The sequence below is a fragment of the Patagioenas fasciata genome, chromosome 8 (genome assembly GCF_037038585.1).
Source record: "Patagioenas fasciata isolate bPatFas1 chromosome 8, bPatFas1.hap1, whole genome shotgun sequence".
Classification (NCBI taxonomy): domain Eukaryota; kingdom Metazoa; phylum Chordata; class Aves; order Columbiformes; family Columbidae; genus Patagioenas; species Patagioenas fasciata.
The window spans coordinates 25,595,404-25,613,749 of record NC_092527.1 but is presented as its reverse complement, the minus strand read 5'-3'; the positions used below and the strand labels follow the sequence as shown (position 1 = coordinate 25,613,749).

General features: G+C 44.3%; 2 protein-coding genes across 4 annotated transcripts; one reads left to right on the top strand and one right to left on the bottom strand.

Moving 5' to 3' along the window:
• Positions 1-1,285: 1,285 nt before the first annotated feature.
• Positions 1,286-4,998, top strand: BLOC1S2 (biogenesis of lysosomal organelles complex 1 subunit 2). 3 transcript variants are annotated; one of them, XM_065843277.2, is made up of 5 exons: positions 1,286-1,410; positions 2,266-2,382; positions 3,237-3,356; positions 3,806-3,910; positions 4,444-4,998. In XM_065843277.2, the coding sequence occupies exons 1-5, from the start codon at positions 1,359-1,361 to the stop codon at positions 4,473-4,475; spliced, it is 426 nt and encodes a 141-aa protein (XP_065699349.1). In that variant the 5' UTR covers positions 1,286-1,358; the 3' UTR covers positions 4,476-4,998. The 3 variants fall into 3 exon arrangements, with proteins under 3 accessions (XP_065699349.1, XP_071668089.1, XP_065699350.1); XM_071811988.1 differs by lacking the exon at positions 1,286-1,410 and adding an exon at positions 1,516-1,887; XM_065843278.2 differs by lacking the exon at positions 1,286-1,410 and adding an exon at positions 1,517-1,845.
• A 6,126-nt stretch (positions 4,999-11,124) lies between these two features.
• On the bottom strand, positions 11,125-17,659 carry LOC136104363 (cytochrome P450 2H1-like). Its single transcript, XM_065843276.2, has 9 exons — positions 17,374-17,659; positions 16,495-16,657; positions 15,616-15,765; positions 14,284-14,444; positions 13,715-13,891; positions 13,142-13,283; positions 12,664-12,851; positions 12,183-12,324; positions 11,125-11,697 (listed from the first exon to the last, which is right to left on the bottom strand). The coding sequence occupies exons 1-9, from the start codon at positions 17,551-17,553 to the stop codon at positions 11,516-11,518; spliced, it is 1,485 nt and encodes a 494-aa protein (XP_065699348.1). The 5' UTR covers positions 17,554-17,659; the 3' UTR covers positions 11,125-11,515.
• Positions 17,660-18,346: the final 687 nt, after the last annotated feature.

Below are 18,346 nucleotides of genomic sequence, written 5' to 3'. Positions count from 1 at the left end.
TTATTCTCCTGTGGTGAACTTATACAGGAAATGTTCAAAGGGAAACATATTCCCTTGAACATGTGAGCCTCTCCATCACAAATGGCATAAGCTGATGGCATTTATGCAGTGATATGTTGCCTTTTGTTAGCGCCTGTCACACTTAAGAGCTGAGGACCATTCACAGTGTGCATTTGAGCTTGAAGTCAGTACAGGGAATGAGTGCTACTTGCCAATCAAAACCAGTTATACTTCTAGTAGCTTCTCGATGGAAGATACTTGCAGAAATAACTTCTACTTGATTGAAAGTTCAACAACAGTGCATCTCATCTAAGAAGAGTGAGAAATATATACTGTTGTTCTGTAAAAAAAAAAACCAACCCAAACCCCACAACAAACCCAAACCACAACACCCCAAATGAAACATCATCAACAAAACATATGTTTACTACTTAAGAGGAGGGAAGAAAATTCCTCCTTTTTATTTTTTAATTTTAAAATTGTACACTTAGCAATGGCAGATCTTTCAACAGACTTAATGCCTAGCTGCACCACCAGTATTTAGAGCAACTTACACCACTGACTAAAAAACCTCCATGTAAACACCGCCGTGGCAATTACAGCAATGCTTAGTGCGGTCACCACAGACCAGGCTACAGAGTGCGGGCAGTTGTCTCCTCACTACATCGTTAGCAAAAGCGGTGCTGCCTTGGTGCTTCATTAAGACCCTTGGATGCAAGTGGACCAGCTAAGCCAAAGAAAAGCATCTTCAAACACAGGGCTCGAGTTTGCTTGTGCGGGTCGGGCCGGGCTGGGAGTAGCACGGGCAGCCGGCCCGCGGTGTGCCGGCGCTGCCGGGGCTCCTGCCGTGAGCCGCTCGGCCGCGGCGTTGGGAAGAGGGAGACAACGCAACGCACAGCGTGCCCACGCCAAGCACAAACGACGCTTTCCGCGCTGCCTGGCTGCGGTTCACACCCGCTAAAAAGCAATCTGGTGCTACGTTTTACATCTCGGTATTTGTCTTCCTCCTGCTGCCGTGGCGAAGGTGGTTTGTCCGTGCTGTTCTCGCCACTGAAGCTGGGGCCCGTGAGAGGCGCGGTAGTAGAGGCCTCCCCTCACCGCGCAGCCAGAGCCGCTGGGGTGCCCAGGCCCCGGGTGTACGCCCGGGCGGCCCCCGGCCCCAGGCTGCCGCATGACCGGGCGCGGCGGCGGCGGCGGCGCCCCTGCCAGGCAGAGCTCCGCGCTCAGACCCGCCCCCGCCCCCGCCTCCGCCCCCGCCTCCTCTGGCCCTCCCGCAGTCGCGCATGCGCGAGGGGCGGGGCCGCGGCCTTGCGCGGGGTTGAAGGCGGAAGCGGCGCCGCGGGAGGGGGCCTGTCGCCATGGCGACCGCGGCGGAGGGGCTGCCTGAGGCCGGCGCGCAGCCCGCCAAGCGTAAGGGGCCGGGGCGGGGGGGCCGTCGGGCCGGGTTCGGCTCGTGGCCGTGGCCGTGGCCGTGGCCGGGCCCTGCCCTGCCCTGCCAGGCCGCGGCCCTGCTCCCGGCGCAGAGAAGAGCCGCACGCCGGGGCAGCAGCCGCCTCGCGGCGGGAAAGGGCTCTGGCAGTGGGGTGGTGGCCGGCTGCGGGGCGGGCCCGCGACTGCGGCTTCGCGCCCGTCGGCCGGCCGGCTGCTCCTCTGCCTGCATCCCGCCCGGGACTTGTCCTCGTGTGCTTGTCCCCTACCGCGCCGCTGCTGCGGTCAGAGGGAGCCGCGGGCCTCGGGGCAGCCTTTGTGTTTAAGCTGGCAAAAGTTGCCAACAAAGGGAAGAGCAACATTACGGCGTGAGGAGGAGGTGCTGAACTGCTCTTACGAAGAGCAGGACAAGGGCAGGTAGTGGTAGTAATGCTTCTGGAGAAGAAAAACGGTGATCAGGTGGGAAATCTATTGTAGCCCCTTGTGAAACTGACTAGGGAGCTGTTCTGTCCTGAATCAGTGACTAGAAATAAACATCAGTAGCGTTGTGCACAAAGTCACTCACTCGCACAAATACAGGAAGGGGCTGATATTTGCAAGTGTGGTCAGGCCAGATGTCTGTCACTTAAATGCTCCCTAAAGTGTTGTTTTGAAGTAATCATGGTCCTGCTTCAAGGAAGCTCTGTTACCCCTTAGTGTAAAGCAGGCAACTTGTATGGAAAGCAGGTGTAGTGAATTTGAAGAGAAAAAACCCAAAAGGGACAATTTAACCTTTTGTGGTGTATTTCTGTACCTGCTAACTTTCCCCTAACACTATAATGTCTGTACCCTGATTAGAGGATCCTGCTATTGAAACAGCGGAGGAAGCTAAGGAACCAGCAGAGGCAGACATCAATGAACTCTGTAAAGACATGTTCAGCAAAATGGCCACTTATTTAACAGGTGAACTAACAGGTAAGGCACTGCAATACTGACCTGCAAGTAAGTTTTTGTTTCTTTTCATGTTATTTTAAAGAAATCTGTTGTGTAGTTTGCCTAAATTATACCTTTTTAGATCATATCTAGCAAGATCGGCAGTTCAAGCCTGACATGTTGCTAGACTACTAACAACACTGAGATTAGTCATATTATTGAAGTTCCAGAGTAGTACATTTTTCAAAAGAGTTCAGTAAGGGATCAGCAACTTTAAAAATAATTATTTTTAGTCTTGCAGAAGCTTATATGTGATAGAACAAACAAAAGGGGTCTAGGTTGAGAAGGACTAGAAGAGAAACACAACCGAGAGTGAAACATGTACAGCTATTTTGTTTCTAAGTGAGAGCAAGGATCATACATGTGTTTTCCAACATTGATGCTTTGGAATAAACTGCTGTGCAACAGTAACTGCAGCAAAGTTAACTGCTCAACAACTTAGTGTATTCCATAGGCTAATTTTGAAAGCATTCCGTACCACTGCTGATTTGCATGGACTTTAAGGTTATACAGGACAGATTACCAGTCTGGATTTATGCAATCAGTTTTGTAAACATAAGTGTTTAACTGACAGAGTAAGAGTAGAAATGTGAGGAATTAGTCAGTTTTTCTCTCAAAAAAATTGCAAGTGAATAAGAATCAGTCCAGGTGATTTTTACAATTCACAAAAATGTCTCATCTCTCTTTGTAGAACATTATACTAATACCTGTATCACTATCTAAACTATTATTTGTTACGTTTGGCTATTGATTTGAAATCTCTCTTCCTCTTGAAGAGTCTGCACCCAATTCAAACCAGATCAACTTTTAATAAAATAAACTCTATTCTTTTCAAGCCACCAGTGAAGACTACAAACTCTTGGAAAACATGAATAAGCTGACTAGCTTGAAGTACCTAGAAATGAAAGATATCGCTATAAACATCAGCAGAAATCTGAAGGATTTAAATCAAAAATGTAAGTAAACCACATAAGGTAGGGGCATAATGAACAGTACAGTTGTTTGGGAAATGGGGCACCTCACAGTCAGATCACACTGCTGAAGGAAGGAAATAGACTCCCTGAAACAGAAGTGCTACTGTGCAGTGTCAACTTTATATATTTCTTTGCAGCTATAGGCTATGGAGACCAGCGTAAGAGAAAATGCATCTGAATTTATGGCAGGAATTAACACTTCTTTGGATTCGTGTATTGTTACTTGTGTTGAGTTTAGCTGGTACTATTAAACATTTCAAGCCTTCCTGGAACACGGCTATCAGTATCACTGCTTGATTTTGGGGAAGGAAGGGACTTTTAAATTCTTTTATTTGAAGAATGTAATGAGAAAGTTGTATTTCAAGTGTGAACTTTCTCTTGGAATTGAATTAGGGAGAACTGACTCTTTTTTATTTTTTATTTTTTTTAAGATGCTGCTCTTCAGCCATATCTGGAACAAATCAACCTAATTGAGGAACAGGTTGCAGCTCTGGAGCAGGCAGCTTATAAATTGGATGCATATTCCAAAAAACTTGGTAACTATTGTCCTCTACTCTTACTACCTAGCAGGGTAGTCCCTTGCAAGGGGGCTTAAAAATACAAAGTAAATTCCTTCTCTGTTAAACAAGCCTAAGCTGCTGAATTACCTATGCTGCTTTTGGGCAATGAACATTGCATGTGAAGCGGCAAGCTCTGGGAAAAGATTAATGTATCAAGTTATATGGAAGTGGACTAGTACAGCTATTATTGAACTGTAGCTTCTTTTCTCTTTTACAATAGGCACTGACCCAAATTTTATAGGCAGGCATTTAATCCTTCAAATAAAGGAATTCGTAAAGTTCCACCAGGCACCCAAGTCCCCTTGGCTTAAATTAATATTAGTTGTGTCACTTAAGCAGCTGATTCATGAAAGTTTCATTGTACAGTTATATTTGGCTAAATGCGTTAGTAAAAAAATAACCAGGAGTGATACTGTAAATTAACTTGAATTTTAAGATGTATAGCAGCTTACAGGATTCGAAGCTTTTATGTATCCAGTCCTAAAATACTGTTATTTTTCCTTCTGCAGAAGCCAAGTACAAAAAACTGGAGAAACGATGAAATTTACAACAGTCTTTATGTTGGAGTTGGACTATGAGTCAGACTGATTTGTTTAAGTTGCACAATAGCAATTCTGTATGTTGACATGGATTTGGTTACAGCTAACATCAAGACTGGTAACTTTTTCTACCTATTGAATACAGTAGGCTGTATTCAGGCTCAAGGCTGAATACTATTTTTCTCTTCTCAAGGGGTTCTGTTGCCTCAGTTGTTCTGTCCCTAAATGGCCTGTGTGTTAGTCCTGTGTCCCACAGAAATACTCTACCTAGGAAAAGCCCTCCATAATCTATAAAGACATTTTTTCACAGTAGCAGCAGGACCTAAACTTCATTTTTACTTTCATCAAGCTCTGCGTTGAGAAGATACCTGGGCCTTTCGAGTTATGAGCATGGTATTGAAAACACTTCATTTTGATGTCCACCTTTATCTGTTTGAAATAGAGAGACTAATTATTATAAGGTTACAATAAAACAACTTGGTGCATTTGTCTCTCTGGAATCTCAAATTCCTGTTGAAAATATGATGTAAGTTGTCTTCTTTTTTTTTTTTTTTTGAGAGAGAGAGATCTGTTAATAAAGACAAACTCATTCCAGCTACTGGAGATATAGAAGAAAACATGTTTTATACTCTTTGTCAAGTATTTCTGCAATTATATTCTTTGACTGTCTGGACCCCAGCTGAGATTGCAAAAGGTATTGCTTTATCACATCCTCAGTTAACTTAGCAGATCTTTTCACTGCTTCACCAATGAATTTTGAAGAGGCATGACCAGCACAGAAAACTTATTCTCTACCAGATTAACAGTGTTCCAAATTGCTAGTTTAACAGAACTCTTATTACTGAACAGGTACTCATACTCCATGTTGTGTGTTTGACTTTGGTTTGGTTTGTTTTACTTTATTTTCTTCTATACCTATTGACCTGACTTGTTCAAGCTGGCTTTTGAGTGAGTTGCAGTCAAGGATAGTACAAGTGCTGATGTAGGAAAGAAGCTCAAACTTCCTACAGGCTGTGGGCTGTGTAGAAGAATGTCTAGTCCACTGCCAATGTGATGAAGATCATCCCTCTGTCAGTCAGTGTACAGCCACTGTAAATAGTGGCTTGGTGATCTCTGATGCTTGGAAGTGGTACCACAAAGTGGTAGAGAGTCTGAAAGTCCTGTTTTTACAGAGGTTCATGTAGATTATACAACATCTAGACATGATTCAGTGAGAGTCACCAGTGTTTTAGATAGTACTATCACACAGTATCACAGTATGTTTGGGATTGGAAGGGACCTCAAAAGATCATCTAGTCCAATCCCCCTGCTGGAGCAGGAACACCTAGGTGAGGTCGCACAGGAATGTGTCCAGGCGGGCTTTGAATGTCTCCAGGGAAGGAGACTCCACAACCTCCCTGGGTAGCCTGTTCCAGTGTTCTGTTACCCTCACTGAGAAGAAGTTCTTTCTCAAATTTAAGTGGAACCTCTTGTGTTCCAGCTTGATCCCATTGCCCCTTGTCCTATCATTGTTTGCCACTGAGAAGAGCCTGACTCCATCCTCGTGGCACTCACCCTTTATATATTTACAAACATTAATAAGGTCACCCCTCAGTCTCCTCTTCTCCAAACTAAAGAGCCCCAGCTCCCTCAGCCTTTCTTCATAAGGGAGATGCTCCACTCCCTTAATCATCTTTGTTGCCCTACGCTGGACCCTCTCCAGCAGTTCCCTGTCCTTCTTGAACTGAGGGGCCCAGAACTGGACACAATATTCCAGATGGGGCCTCACCAGGGCGGCGTAGAGGGGAAGGAGGACCTCTCTCGATCTACTGACCACCCCCCTTGTAATACACCCAAGGATGCCATTAGCCTTCCTGGCCACAAGGGCACAGTGCTGGCTCATGGTCATCCTGTTGTCCACCAGGACCCCCAGGTCCCTTTCCCCTACACTGCTCTCTAATAGGTCATGCCCCAACCTATACTGGAACTTGGGATTGTTCCTGCCCAGATGCAGGACTCTACACTTTCCCTTGTTAAATTCCATCAGGTTATCCCCCGCCCAACTCTCCAGCCTGTCCAGGTCCCGCTGGATGGCAGCACAGCCTTCTGGCGTGTCAACCGCTCCTCCCAGCTTAGTGTCATCAGCAAACTTGCCGATAGTACACTCAATTCCCTCGTCTAAATCATTAATGAATATATTGAATAATATTGGCCCCAGTACTGACCCCTGAGGCACTCCACTAGATACTGGCCTCCAACTGGACTCCGCACCATTGACCACCACTCTCTGGCTTCTCTCTTTAAGCCAGTTTGCAACCCACCTTACTACTCTATTGTCTAGACCACACCTCCTCAATTTAGCTGTGAGGATGCTGTGAGGGACTGTGTCAAAGGCTTTACTGAAGTCAAGGTAGACCACATCCACCACTGTGCCATCATCCATCCACCTTGTTACATTCTCATAAAAGGCTATGAGGTTGGTCAAGCATGACCTACCCTTGGTAAAGCCATGCTGACTGCCCCTAATGACCCTCTTATCCCTGATGTGCCTTGAGATGACACCAAGGATAAGCTGTTCCTTCAGCTTTGCCACTGGGGAAGAGAATTACAGATGTTTGGCTGCTAATGTAGAAGCCTGAGGGTGCTACTTGAAACTCCTTTGTCCCCTGGAAGAATAGGAATTTTCATGAAAGCATGTGACATTTGAATGTTGCTTGGAACTTAGGCCTCGATTCACTGTAAGTCCCTTCTCTGGCCCACACCCACCTCTAACAGAAACGTTGCTGATTCCTATCAGATTGGAAATGGTTCTGAATAGCTGGACATCATCTACAACTGACAAACCGCTGAAATGCTTCCCAGGGCAGGTTGTTCTAAGATGGAAACAAGACCACTGACCTTACAACTTAGTTATCTCTTCAGTTTCCAGAACTTTTTGGGAAGGCAGTGCCAGAGGCACAGCGCAGATGCTGGCATGTGAACGGGATTGTTCTCCACTGCAGCGGTGCACCTGACCCTATACTCTGGCTCAGTACAGAAGCCAAGATGAAAGGGTGAGAGCGTTGTATCCCAAGGGATTACAGTGGAGAGGTGGCCAGCTGTGGTCTAGAGAGTTGTGATCATGAGATCTATAAGATAAGAATAATATCAAGCCCTAAGTGCCAGTGCCTTGTCCTGTCACATGACAGAAAGCCAAATAATTTCTGCTTGTGGCAGATAACCTGCAAATCAAGTACTGAACACAGAATGGAATGTGGCCTGGGTGCACTCCATGCTCTAATGGTAGTTCGCTGCCAATGCAAGTCCACTCCGTTATCGGATGTGGACTGTGTGCTCAGACTCTCAATATGAGTCAGACTCCCCTGGAAGTGGATGTGTGGCAGCCCTGCTCTGTGTTAAGGTGAGTCCCAGTCACTTTCTGTTTTCCTTAACACACACTGCTCACATTCCAGTTGGGATGTCAAACGCCATAGTTCCGTAGTAAGGAGGATTCCCTGTCCCTGGGATCATAAGAGCAGGCTTGCTGTGTAAATTCCTGAAGTGTCCAAGAGGAACGGAATGGCTGGCCTCTGTTTTCCATTTTCATCCTCTAACGTGTCCAACTGCCTTGGGCCCAGTAGGGAACCTTGTCATCTTGCAACAGTTGGGAGACATGTAATGGCGAACATGTTTTAGGGCTGCTAGCCTTTCTTCATAGAAAGGAGGAGGCCGTTATGTTCCTCACTCTTCTTATGGGTGGTATAATGTACCATGCTCATCCTGCAGCAGCAAGACATTTCCTTCCATAATGTGTGCCTGGAGCAAGCTGTGTTGCCAAAGGCGGCTATGAACATGACAGCAGCCCAGTAGAAATTTTCCTAAGACAGGAGTTAGATGTAAGGATTGTCAGAGTGTTTGTGCAGAAGGGGATGGACTCAAGGATAGACTAGTGCTAGGTAAGCAAAAACGTATTCTCAGGGGCATGAAGGCCAGAGTTGGTCCTCTGCTCAGCAGAACACTGGGCATTTGTCAATAAGCAGATTGTGACTGTACCAACTTACACTCTAGAGTTCTTATATTAGCTGCAAGCCCTAATCACTTCTCAGGTCTCCAAAGACATGTCTGAAAACAGAGGATGCTGTCAGTGTCACGCCTGAAATGGGAACTGTGCTAAGACAGCATCCATGCAGCTGTTGTTAACAGCTCCTCACCCCTCAAGGTTGAGGGGGCCAAAAGCACTGGGTGACACTGAATAGGTAAAGAAGATCACATGAAAGTTAAACCGCTGTATCTCGTTCCCTCTGTACTCATCCGGAGAATTCTCAGTCTGCTTAGAGCTTCCTGGCCTGCCTCATCCCTCCTCTTCACAGACAGAGGCCCTGTGTCTGGTTTCTATGTTTACAGCAAGGTAAAGAGAAGGCTCAAGGACAGGTTTAAATAGACTCCAGTGACACCTGTATTTGCTTTTGGTTTTGTAGAACTGCTGGCTTAGCCATGTCTTGTCCCAATCAACAGATATATTTGATAGTTGCTGTGATGAAGAGATCCACTCACCACATGCAACGCTGCATGCTGTTGGAAGGTGAAGGAATCGATGTGGTTGGGGCACAGAGAATTCCCAAGAAAAGTAATGTGGCACTTCTCTGCTCATGGCGTTTTCTTGACAGGATCGCAACAGGGACACCAGAGGGCGATGTGTTAGCAGAAGAAACTTCCAAAAGATCAAGCAGTAAAAGCCAAGCAAGGACCAAATCGTGTTCCTGTTGAAAAAGTTGCTTTTTTGTGTGTAGAAAATAGCATGGTATTTTTAAAGTACAAAGATGAAACCTCCAGGAGCTCTGAAGATGGAAATCCATCTAACTGTGCATGATCAGTAAGTACCTAGTGTTTTCAGGTAAGAGAGCTAAGACATAGCAAATTCCTTCCAAACCTTTGAGTATCCCACCTCCAGGAAGCAGCACTGGGAAGAGGAGCTTGTCCCACAAGTGACTCTTGACTGGGAGGGAATTTTAGTGCCTGACTCCCTGGCTGGCTGGAAGATGGTGTGACAGTGGCATTGCAAATAGGCAATCGATCTGGAACTTGTATGGGATCTGCTACTCCAGCTAGATCTCTACAAGTTGATGGGACCTGATGGGATTCATCCAAGGGTGCTTAAAGAGCTGCCTAATGTCATAGCGAGACCTCTCTGTGATTTTTTCTATGCTGTTGGGAATCTGGAGAGGTCCCAGAAAACTGGAAGCTGGTAAACATTGTCCCAATCTGTAAGAAGGTTAACAGGGATGACCCCAGCAACTACAGGCAAGATGTTCAGCACACAGCTGGGTAAACACACAATGCAGTGGGTGAGCAATTGTCTGACGGGCCGGGCTCAAAGGGTTCTAGTAAATTGGGTTATGTTGGGCTGGCAACCAGTCACTAGCGGGGTTCCGCAGGGATCCATCTTAGGGACAGCACTCTTCAGTGTCTTTATAAGTGACTTAGACACAGGACTCGAGGGATTGCTTAGTAAGTTTGCTGATGATCCAAGATTGAGGGGAGCTGTTGACACTCTCGAGGGCAGAGAGGCCCTGCAGAGGGATCTGGACAAATAGGAGAACTGGGCAATCACCAACCACGTGAAGCTCAACAAGGGCAAGTGCCGTATTTTGCTCCTGGGAAATGGCAACCCTGGCTGTACATACAGACTGAGGGATGAGGTGCAGGAAAGCAGCTCCGTGGAGAAGGATCTGGGGGTTCTGGTTGACAGCAAGTTGAACATGAGCCATCAGTGTGTCCTAGCAGCCAAGAGGGCCAACTGTGTCCTGGGTGCATCCAGCACAGCATTGGCAGCCAGGCAAGGGAGGTGATTGTCCCTTTCTGCTCTGCACTGGTGCGGCCTCACCTGGAGCACTGTGTGCAGTTCTGGGCACCAGAGTATTAAAAAGTTATTAAGCTACTAGAGAGTGTCCAGAAGAGGACTACGAAGTTGGTGAAGGGTTTGGAGAGGAAGCTGTATGAGGAGCGGCTCATGTCACTTGGTTTGCTCAGCTTAGAGGAGACCTCATTCGCAGTCTACAGCTTCCGCGTAAGGGGAGGAGGAAGGGTAGGCACCAAATTCTTCTCTTTAGTGACCAATGACAGAACCTGAGGGAATGGCAGGAAGATGTGCCGGGGGAGGTTTAGTTTGGACATGAGAAAAAGCTTCTTCACCCAGAGGGTGCTGGAGCACTGGAACAGGCTCCCCAGGGAGGTGTCACGGCCCCAAGCCTGATGGTGTTCAAGAAGAGACTGGACAATGCTCTCAGACACATGGTGTGATCTGTGGGGTTGTCATATGCAGGGACAGGAATTGATCCTTGTGGCTCCTTCTTTCCTATTCAGGACATATAGGTCATTGGCCAGCTCAGTCTTCAAGCCATAATACATGTCACATAAATGAGTGAAATGAAACAGTCTGAAAGATACAAGAACTGGAAGGCATTTGGGAGAATAAGCTTTGTGAAGGCAGGTTTTTGACTAACAGGTGTTCTTCTGGAATATCAGAAAAAGCAACCAATTGGTGTGCTACTTCTTGATTTTGCAATAAAAATTGTGATTTCACAAGTATTCATTATAATTTACAGGAGAGGACCCATCTGCCCAGTGATTGATAAACTCCATCCCCACCAGAGGAGAGAGTATGTGTTGGGGCAAGAATACAGTAGATGATCATTTTCTCACAGAAAAAAAACCCCGCTGTTTAATGCTTACAATTACAAATTGGTCACAAACAAGCTGAAAATACAGAGGAGAGAGCAAAATTTGTGGAAACCCTGAAGTACAAGCCTCTGTTCCTGCTGTGCTGAGAGGATCAAGTGAGAGGGACAGGAGCAGCAGGGCTCCCTGAGCACCGGTCCACACTCCCTGACAGTTCGGGATGTCTCTGCCTAGAGCTGGCTGTGGTGATTGTAAAAGCAACACACATTTTTCTTTCCTGAACACCTTTCTCTCCAGAAAGTATCTTGCAAATGATCTACGTGTTACAGTCTCAGCAGATTGGGAAATCACTATCATTCAAGCAGAGATTTTGTGAGTTTGGGAGCTGTTAACTGTCTTCACTTGGCTAACGTGGAAGAAAAGAGACCTCATAAGGTCGGGGCAGATTTACCAATGCACTGACTATTGGGGAAATGTCAACGTCCTTGTGATCCACAGTGGGCTTCAAGGTAAAGTTCTGCAGGATGGCTGTTAAAAATATGAATATCTCCATCCGGGCCAGACCTTCTCCTGCACAGATGCGTTTTCCTGCAAGGAAAAAAAAATAAAAAGTGAGGTGACAGTGGAGTATTTTGCTGGTAACTTATTTTTAACCACCGCTCCATGAAAGTTCATACATCTGAGAATGGAGAGGCAGCGCTGCCGCATTTTGGGGAGGCAAATGAAGGAAACCTAGGGGCTAAGTGTCCAGAACAATGGGAGTGCTTAGTGGGCAAAGCCAATCTGAAGACTTCATTTTCTCACGTTCTGCTGTTTGGTGCTAATTTGCTAAGTTGCCTGGCTGAGTCTCACTTCTCACATCTCTTCTTGAAGAGCACGTTGGAGTAGCTTCTGTGATTGCTAAACAAGGAAGTCAATTGAAACTCTAGTACAGGGCTTTGAGCTGCCCAGAAATGACGAGTATGACAGATCACCAGACATCACTGTACTGACTGTGGTGAGGGAGGCACTAAAGTCTTCAGAGAGATTCTAGGAGAGGATAGTCCAAGGTCTGAAATAGAGAGAGGTCTTACCTGCAGAAAATGGCATGAAGTAGTCACTCTTTTTAAAGGTACCATTTGCATTCAGAAAGTGTCCTGGGTCAAATTTTTCTGGATTTGGAAATTCCTTCCTATCATATAAGACAGAACTCAGCATTGGAAATATCATCGTGTCCTGAGTTAAGAAAGAGAAGAGAAGAAAATTAAAACAGAGACATGCTAAAGCAAAGCAGCATCAAGAAATTCCCAGAGCTGAATAGAAGGGTAGTCAGAGTTGAACCATCTTCCAATGAATATTTAACGAATACAATTATGAGAAAAAAATAGAAAGCTCTATCTTCTCTTCACATAGAGGCTGAAAAGGCTCAATAACTTCCAGAATCCCTTTCCAAACAATATTATTCCAACTCTTTTTCTCATTTCATTGTTTTTGAAAATCAAACACCATGCAATGAATAGTGCACATTATTGTTCGCAAGAGGTTATGACATTTCTCAGACACAGTAGAACAGACCTTGGGGATAAAATAATCTCTGAACTTGATGTCTTTGATCACACAACGTGGGACATTAAATGGAAGGAAATCAATGAATCTCTGGATTTCATGGGCCACAGCATCTGTGTAGGGCATCCGGCTCCGATCTGCCATGCAGGGGCTTCGGTCTCGGCCAGTCACACAGTCAATCTCCTTTTGCATTCTCTCTGTTAGGAGAGAAGTAAGTGTTAAATGGACAAGTTCTCCATCTCTTTGCTTAAATCTCTCCCCATATTTACAACAAAACTTGCTTTTAGAGCAGCAGGAATCTGTGAGTGTACTTACTACTGATATCTCTCCCCTGTGAGTGTAACCAAGACTAATAGACATTTCTACACTGCAAATATATTTTTCCTTGGTATGGGGAAAATTGCCATGTAGGGCGGGGACAGGAATTGTCCAAATTAATCCCACGACCTATTATAATGTTTAAATTCTTTATTTCCTTTTCTATTACCTGCTATCTCTGGGTATTTCTGGAGAATCAGAAGTCCATATCTCAGTGTGATGCTGGTGGTCTGTGTTCCTGCAAGGAACAAGTCGACTGTGGTTCTGCTCAAAGTCTCAGTGGTGAATTCTGAGTGACCGTTCCCTTTCTCCTGGAGGAAGATTTGGAAGAATGTTTAGAATGACAGAGATAAGCTGTTGTTGAAACAGGAATCTTCTGTACCCACAATGTATGTTTTTAAACACACCTAATATATTTTGAAAACTATGACACTCACTCTCCAGAACAACAGCATTTATGGTACTTCTACTACATAATATTATGAACTTTTTAAAATCTGGTACGAGCATTGAATTACATCAACCAGATTTGTCTTCAATATTCCGAACTTTAGCTAGTAGTCTTAATTCTGCCTTTAAAAATTCTTAATAAGAAAATAGGATATAATGAAGCTGATGTGCCAAGAAAAGCAAGTTCCCCTCTGTATTTACAAAAGGCCTGTGCTTTGCCACAACTGAAAAGAAGCTGGGATTCCAGCAGTGGTTTTGTTATAATCTAAGAAATCTCTTGCTCTTACGTTACCTGTTCCATTTTATTAAGAAAAGCATCAATAAAATCACGAGGACAAGTGGGATCCAGGGTTTTCTGATGTTCTGCTATGATTTTTTGCACAAATTGATTAAGTTTTTCAGTATTTTCAATCAGTTTTTGATGGGGCCCAGGTAAATAGTCCATGACAGTTGGGAAGAAATTGTAGATCTGTAAGAATAAAATGATGGAAAAGCACATTCTGATTAATGTGGATACAATACAATATTCGCCTAACTGTAACTATGAAAATGGGGCAAGTGAACACTTTTGGAAGAGTAGCTCTGCATTATTCAACTGGATTTTAATGCCTTTTACTTTCTGGTTTCACTCTATTCAAGGATAGACTCCACTTCAGAAACTTGTGAAATGATGTTATTCTTTGGACATAAAATGACAACTCCATAAGACAAGGAAAAAAACTAACAGGAATATGTTATTTAACTGCCTTTTTGACCTCCAAGAATTTGTTAAAATATACTCCAATTGAAGATGGATAAGTATTTATCAAGACAATATTATAATCCTTAACATATTTATTATTTATATAAGGCTGTACACACCTGTACTTGTACAGTGGACTGGAGGTCATTGTTTTCATTCAGCAAGTCAATTAAAGTTATAAATTTTTCATCCTCATAGTCAAACCGATCCCCAAAGATGATGGAGCAGATGATGTTGGCAACAGCGTGGACTAGGAAGTTGATAGGGTTGAAGGGTTGTGCTGGAACAAAATCAACAAAGGGTATCTTGGTTTCAGTATTTCAGGCATCACCCCCTTCTCTGACACTGGAGGGAAGTTTTGCATCCTCTTGAGATCCAGAGTTTGAGAGTCCTTTGAAAGGATGGTGATGGGCTTATCTAAATTGTTCTTCTTTGCTTGAAGTGACCTAACTTCCCTGTTTGAATGGTTTCAGTGTCTTTGTCCTGTTCTCAGGTCACTGGTCTGAGTGGCTTGGTTCCTCTTCAGCTGACACATGCCTGTCCCCCTTATAAACTGTCTATTAGAAATGGCCTAATGATTCCCACCAAACCAAATGTAACCATAAGGACTTTGCCTGAGCCCTGTCTTTAGGCTATCACAACTTGTTTGTGAACTCTAATACCATAACCTCAGCTGTGTAACCCTATCCTAGGGATTCAAATGCCTGTGGTCGAAGTCTAGTTTTGATAGCACAGCTACATAAGCTGCTAAGAAGAGGACTACAATGTGAGAAAAAAAAAAATGGGATTGGACGCAAAAAGAATGAGAGGAAAGGTTTAACTACAGGCAATGATAGAGGTCATCTCAATGTTTCAAGAGGAGAAACAACAACATGGAAAGGGTTAAAATCCTAAAAGAAAAACAAGGAGTCAGAAAATGGCAACTTGTCAGCACTGATGCCTCCCTGGCCATTGAGGACTCAGCAGATGTCTCATCAGAGCTGGTGTGTTCATGCTGAGTCTCATAGATAACTAGTTGTAGCTATTATATACTATGAGAAAATGCATCACACCCTGCCTTCAAAAGCAGCTTATAGTCCCTGTTCCCATTGCACACCCTCCACCAATACTGGGAGGTTATGTGGCAGTGTCCAGCCCCATCTCCATGGCTGAATTGCACTAAACCCTCAGCTTTGGGGCCAAACCATTCCCTTTACCACTTTCTGTCTTGTTCCTCAAGCAGAACAGGATAAAGGATGCTTTCCAACACCAATCTTCCATATTTATCCCTCCTTAATGTCTCAGAGCCTTTGACTGACTCTCACCCAGCTTTGCCTACTGGAGCAGGGAGCAGAAACAGCAGCCACATGTCTGTTTCTTGGGTCATAGATTTGGTGAAACAGCTCTACACCCCTCATTGTCTCATTGCAGAAATGCAGGGTTTCCCAGCACACACAAACTCCATGTCCTACCATGTGTGTTCCTGATCCGCTCCACTAGAAAATGAGCTTCCTCCTGGATTCGCTCCTCGATGCTCTTCTTCCCCATCCCAAAATCGCGCAAGGTAGTGAGTGCAAATCGTCGGAGCTGCTTCCAGGTCTCCCCATTGCTGGTCACAATGCCTGAAACAGGAAGGAAAAATAGACCTCCATGAAGAAACTTTTTTTTTTTCCCCTGAATGGGATGCTACACAGTAAGTGCTCAAGATACAAAGACACCTCTTTGTGAAGTTACACTGCAATTGCTGTATATCCAGAAATGTAACTTCTCTGCAACTCTGCTGATGTTAAGACTGATCCATATGTCACAGCACTTTGAGTAAAACTGAGTTTATTCTCAGAACAAGAAAAACTACTATAGGATGTAAATGAGAAGTTAATGCTAGTACTGAATTGATCTCGACCACAAGCCCATGGTTTTTGCACTGACATAACTGCTTAAATGTTCTGCTGTGCACCCTCAAACAGCATATTATTATTGTCAGTATCTTTGATGCTGTACCATAGTACCATGGAATAGAATATATGCCGTCCTAGAACTGTCCTGGTGAATAAACTCAGGGCCTAATCTTGAATGTGACCCTTTCTGGGACAGCTTATATTATCTGGGAGAAAAACACATAAGTTCTTAGAGGCACATTTATTGAACAGAGTGTTAGCCGTAATTTGAAGCATGCTGAAAATAGAAAATGACTCAGTGATACTAACATGGGACCACAAACTGTTCTCCAGTAAGTAATAAGTTAGGCATTTAGTTTTTTGCTGCTAATTTGAATGCATTAATGTAGTATATGAAATCCACCTCCTCCACTGCTTTCTATGCTTTGTACACTCACACTACCAGGGCCATACCTTTTTCTTTTAAGAGTTTTTTAATCAGTGGTAAATTGCCTCTTCCACTGAAGTCATCTCCCTGATCAATCAGAGCTTCTTTCACCACGTCGTAGCCATACAGCACCACGACCTTTTGTGGGCCTAAATATACGGTGAAGACAGAACCATACTCCTTGCTGAGCTGTAGGAAAGTGTATCACAAAGAACAGCATATCTCAATGTTAATGACATGAAAAGAAGTTTGAAGGGAAGAAGTCTGAGGGGTGACGCCACTGTCTCAACATCGCTGACATGTGACATAAATTAGCAGCAGTGCAGAGATCTTTCAACTATGAATTACAGCCAGGGTTAGAGTAAATTGTGCAAGAATTAGGGGACATGAACGGAAAGGTGAGGTGTTAAGCCCAAATCCCAGAAAAAGACATAGTTCTTCAGAGGGCTGGAAAAAGAGTCTGGAATAGCTTTGGACAGAGCACAGCGGATAACAGTTTACAGAGGCTCAAAAGCAATTATATCCACAGGCAAGTGCCAAAAGGGATTTTGAGCACAAGGACACCAGAGTTGTCCCTAAAATCTCGTGGGCCACAGACCTCTGGTAGTTGGGCGAGTGTATGAGCAAAGACTCAGTGCATCCTTGCATTTGTTTTGGCTACAACTGTAGAAAGGGTCTTGGTGTGACCTGGAACACTTCTTCTTCTTACATGTAGACTTAGATTTATAGATTATTGCAATATATAGACTTCAAAAGCATGTATTTCTAGGAAACCTTTGGTTTCCGTTTGATCAGACATTTGGTCAACAGAATTTGAGCTTATGGATTAAGCTGAGACGGTCTTCACCTGGATTTTGATTCATATGCAGTGGAGACAACAGAGAAAGAAGTAGACAGCCCCTTACCTTCTTCAAGCTTTCAGGCAAGTTCCGCAGGTTCAGCTGGAAGATGTTTCCAACAATGGGGAGCGTGGTGGGACCAGGAGGCTGCTTCTGTTTTTGCGATGTTCTTCTCCATGTGGTAAAGAGAAGAAGGCATGCGATGCAGACCAGCAAGAAAATAGTGGTCGTTCCCAGAAGCTCCATGGTGGGTTGAGGGTGAGAAGTCAAGTGTCAGAAGAGCCTGATGTTGGATCTGTACATCCCTGCTTATTTATATGCTGTCATATCAAAGCACATGACTGAAATCAGCCAATAGTCCCTCCTTATTCCTGCTGAGAAATGAGATTACTTATTAATCTGTTCAAGATAAGAATGAATAAACTAGGGGTGAACTCCTTGTTTGCACACTGATTATTTTACCTCTCCAGCTTATGTTTTGTTGGGTAATCATTCCAGTAGGACTAAAGAAGTAATGTTCTAATGCTGTTAAACAAACTCAAAATGCAGAGATATTGAAGGTCTAGCTGCTATGTGTGTGCTTAAACTCTTGCTGTTTGCACTCATGCATAGATTGACATCTGTCAGCTCTTCTAGTACCCAGGCATATATCCTTATATATCATAAATGCATTCTTTTCTCTATATCTATATCTCTTATTTGTCTCTCAGCTAATGGTGATGGGCTGTGAAAGGCATTTTCTTTCCTGCACCAACTCATTGGCTTAGAACTTGAGGCCACATTCTCTCGTGATCATAATGATATCCTTTATCAGCAACAAATTCTGGCCCAATGGCACTGCTCTGAATACTGTGGACCAAGGGTATTCAAAACCAGAAGTGGTCAGATGGGTGAAGTTGAGAGGGTCCTTCTGGGCCATGTCGGGAGGGATGGTTATATTGTTGAGAACCATCATTTTTATTGTCATCAAGGAAAAACTCAAGTTGTTTGCATTTTCCTTTGCTTTTGCAGATGAGATGCGTTGCCTTCCTCTATCAGC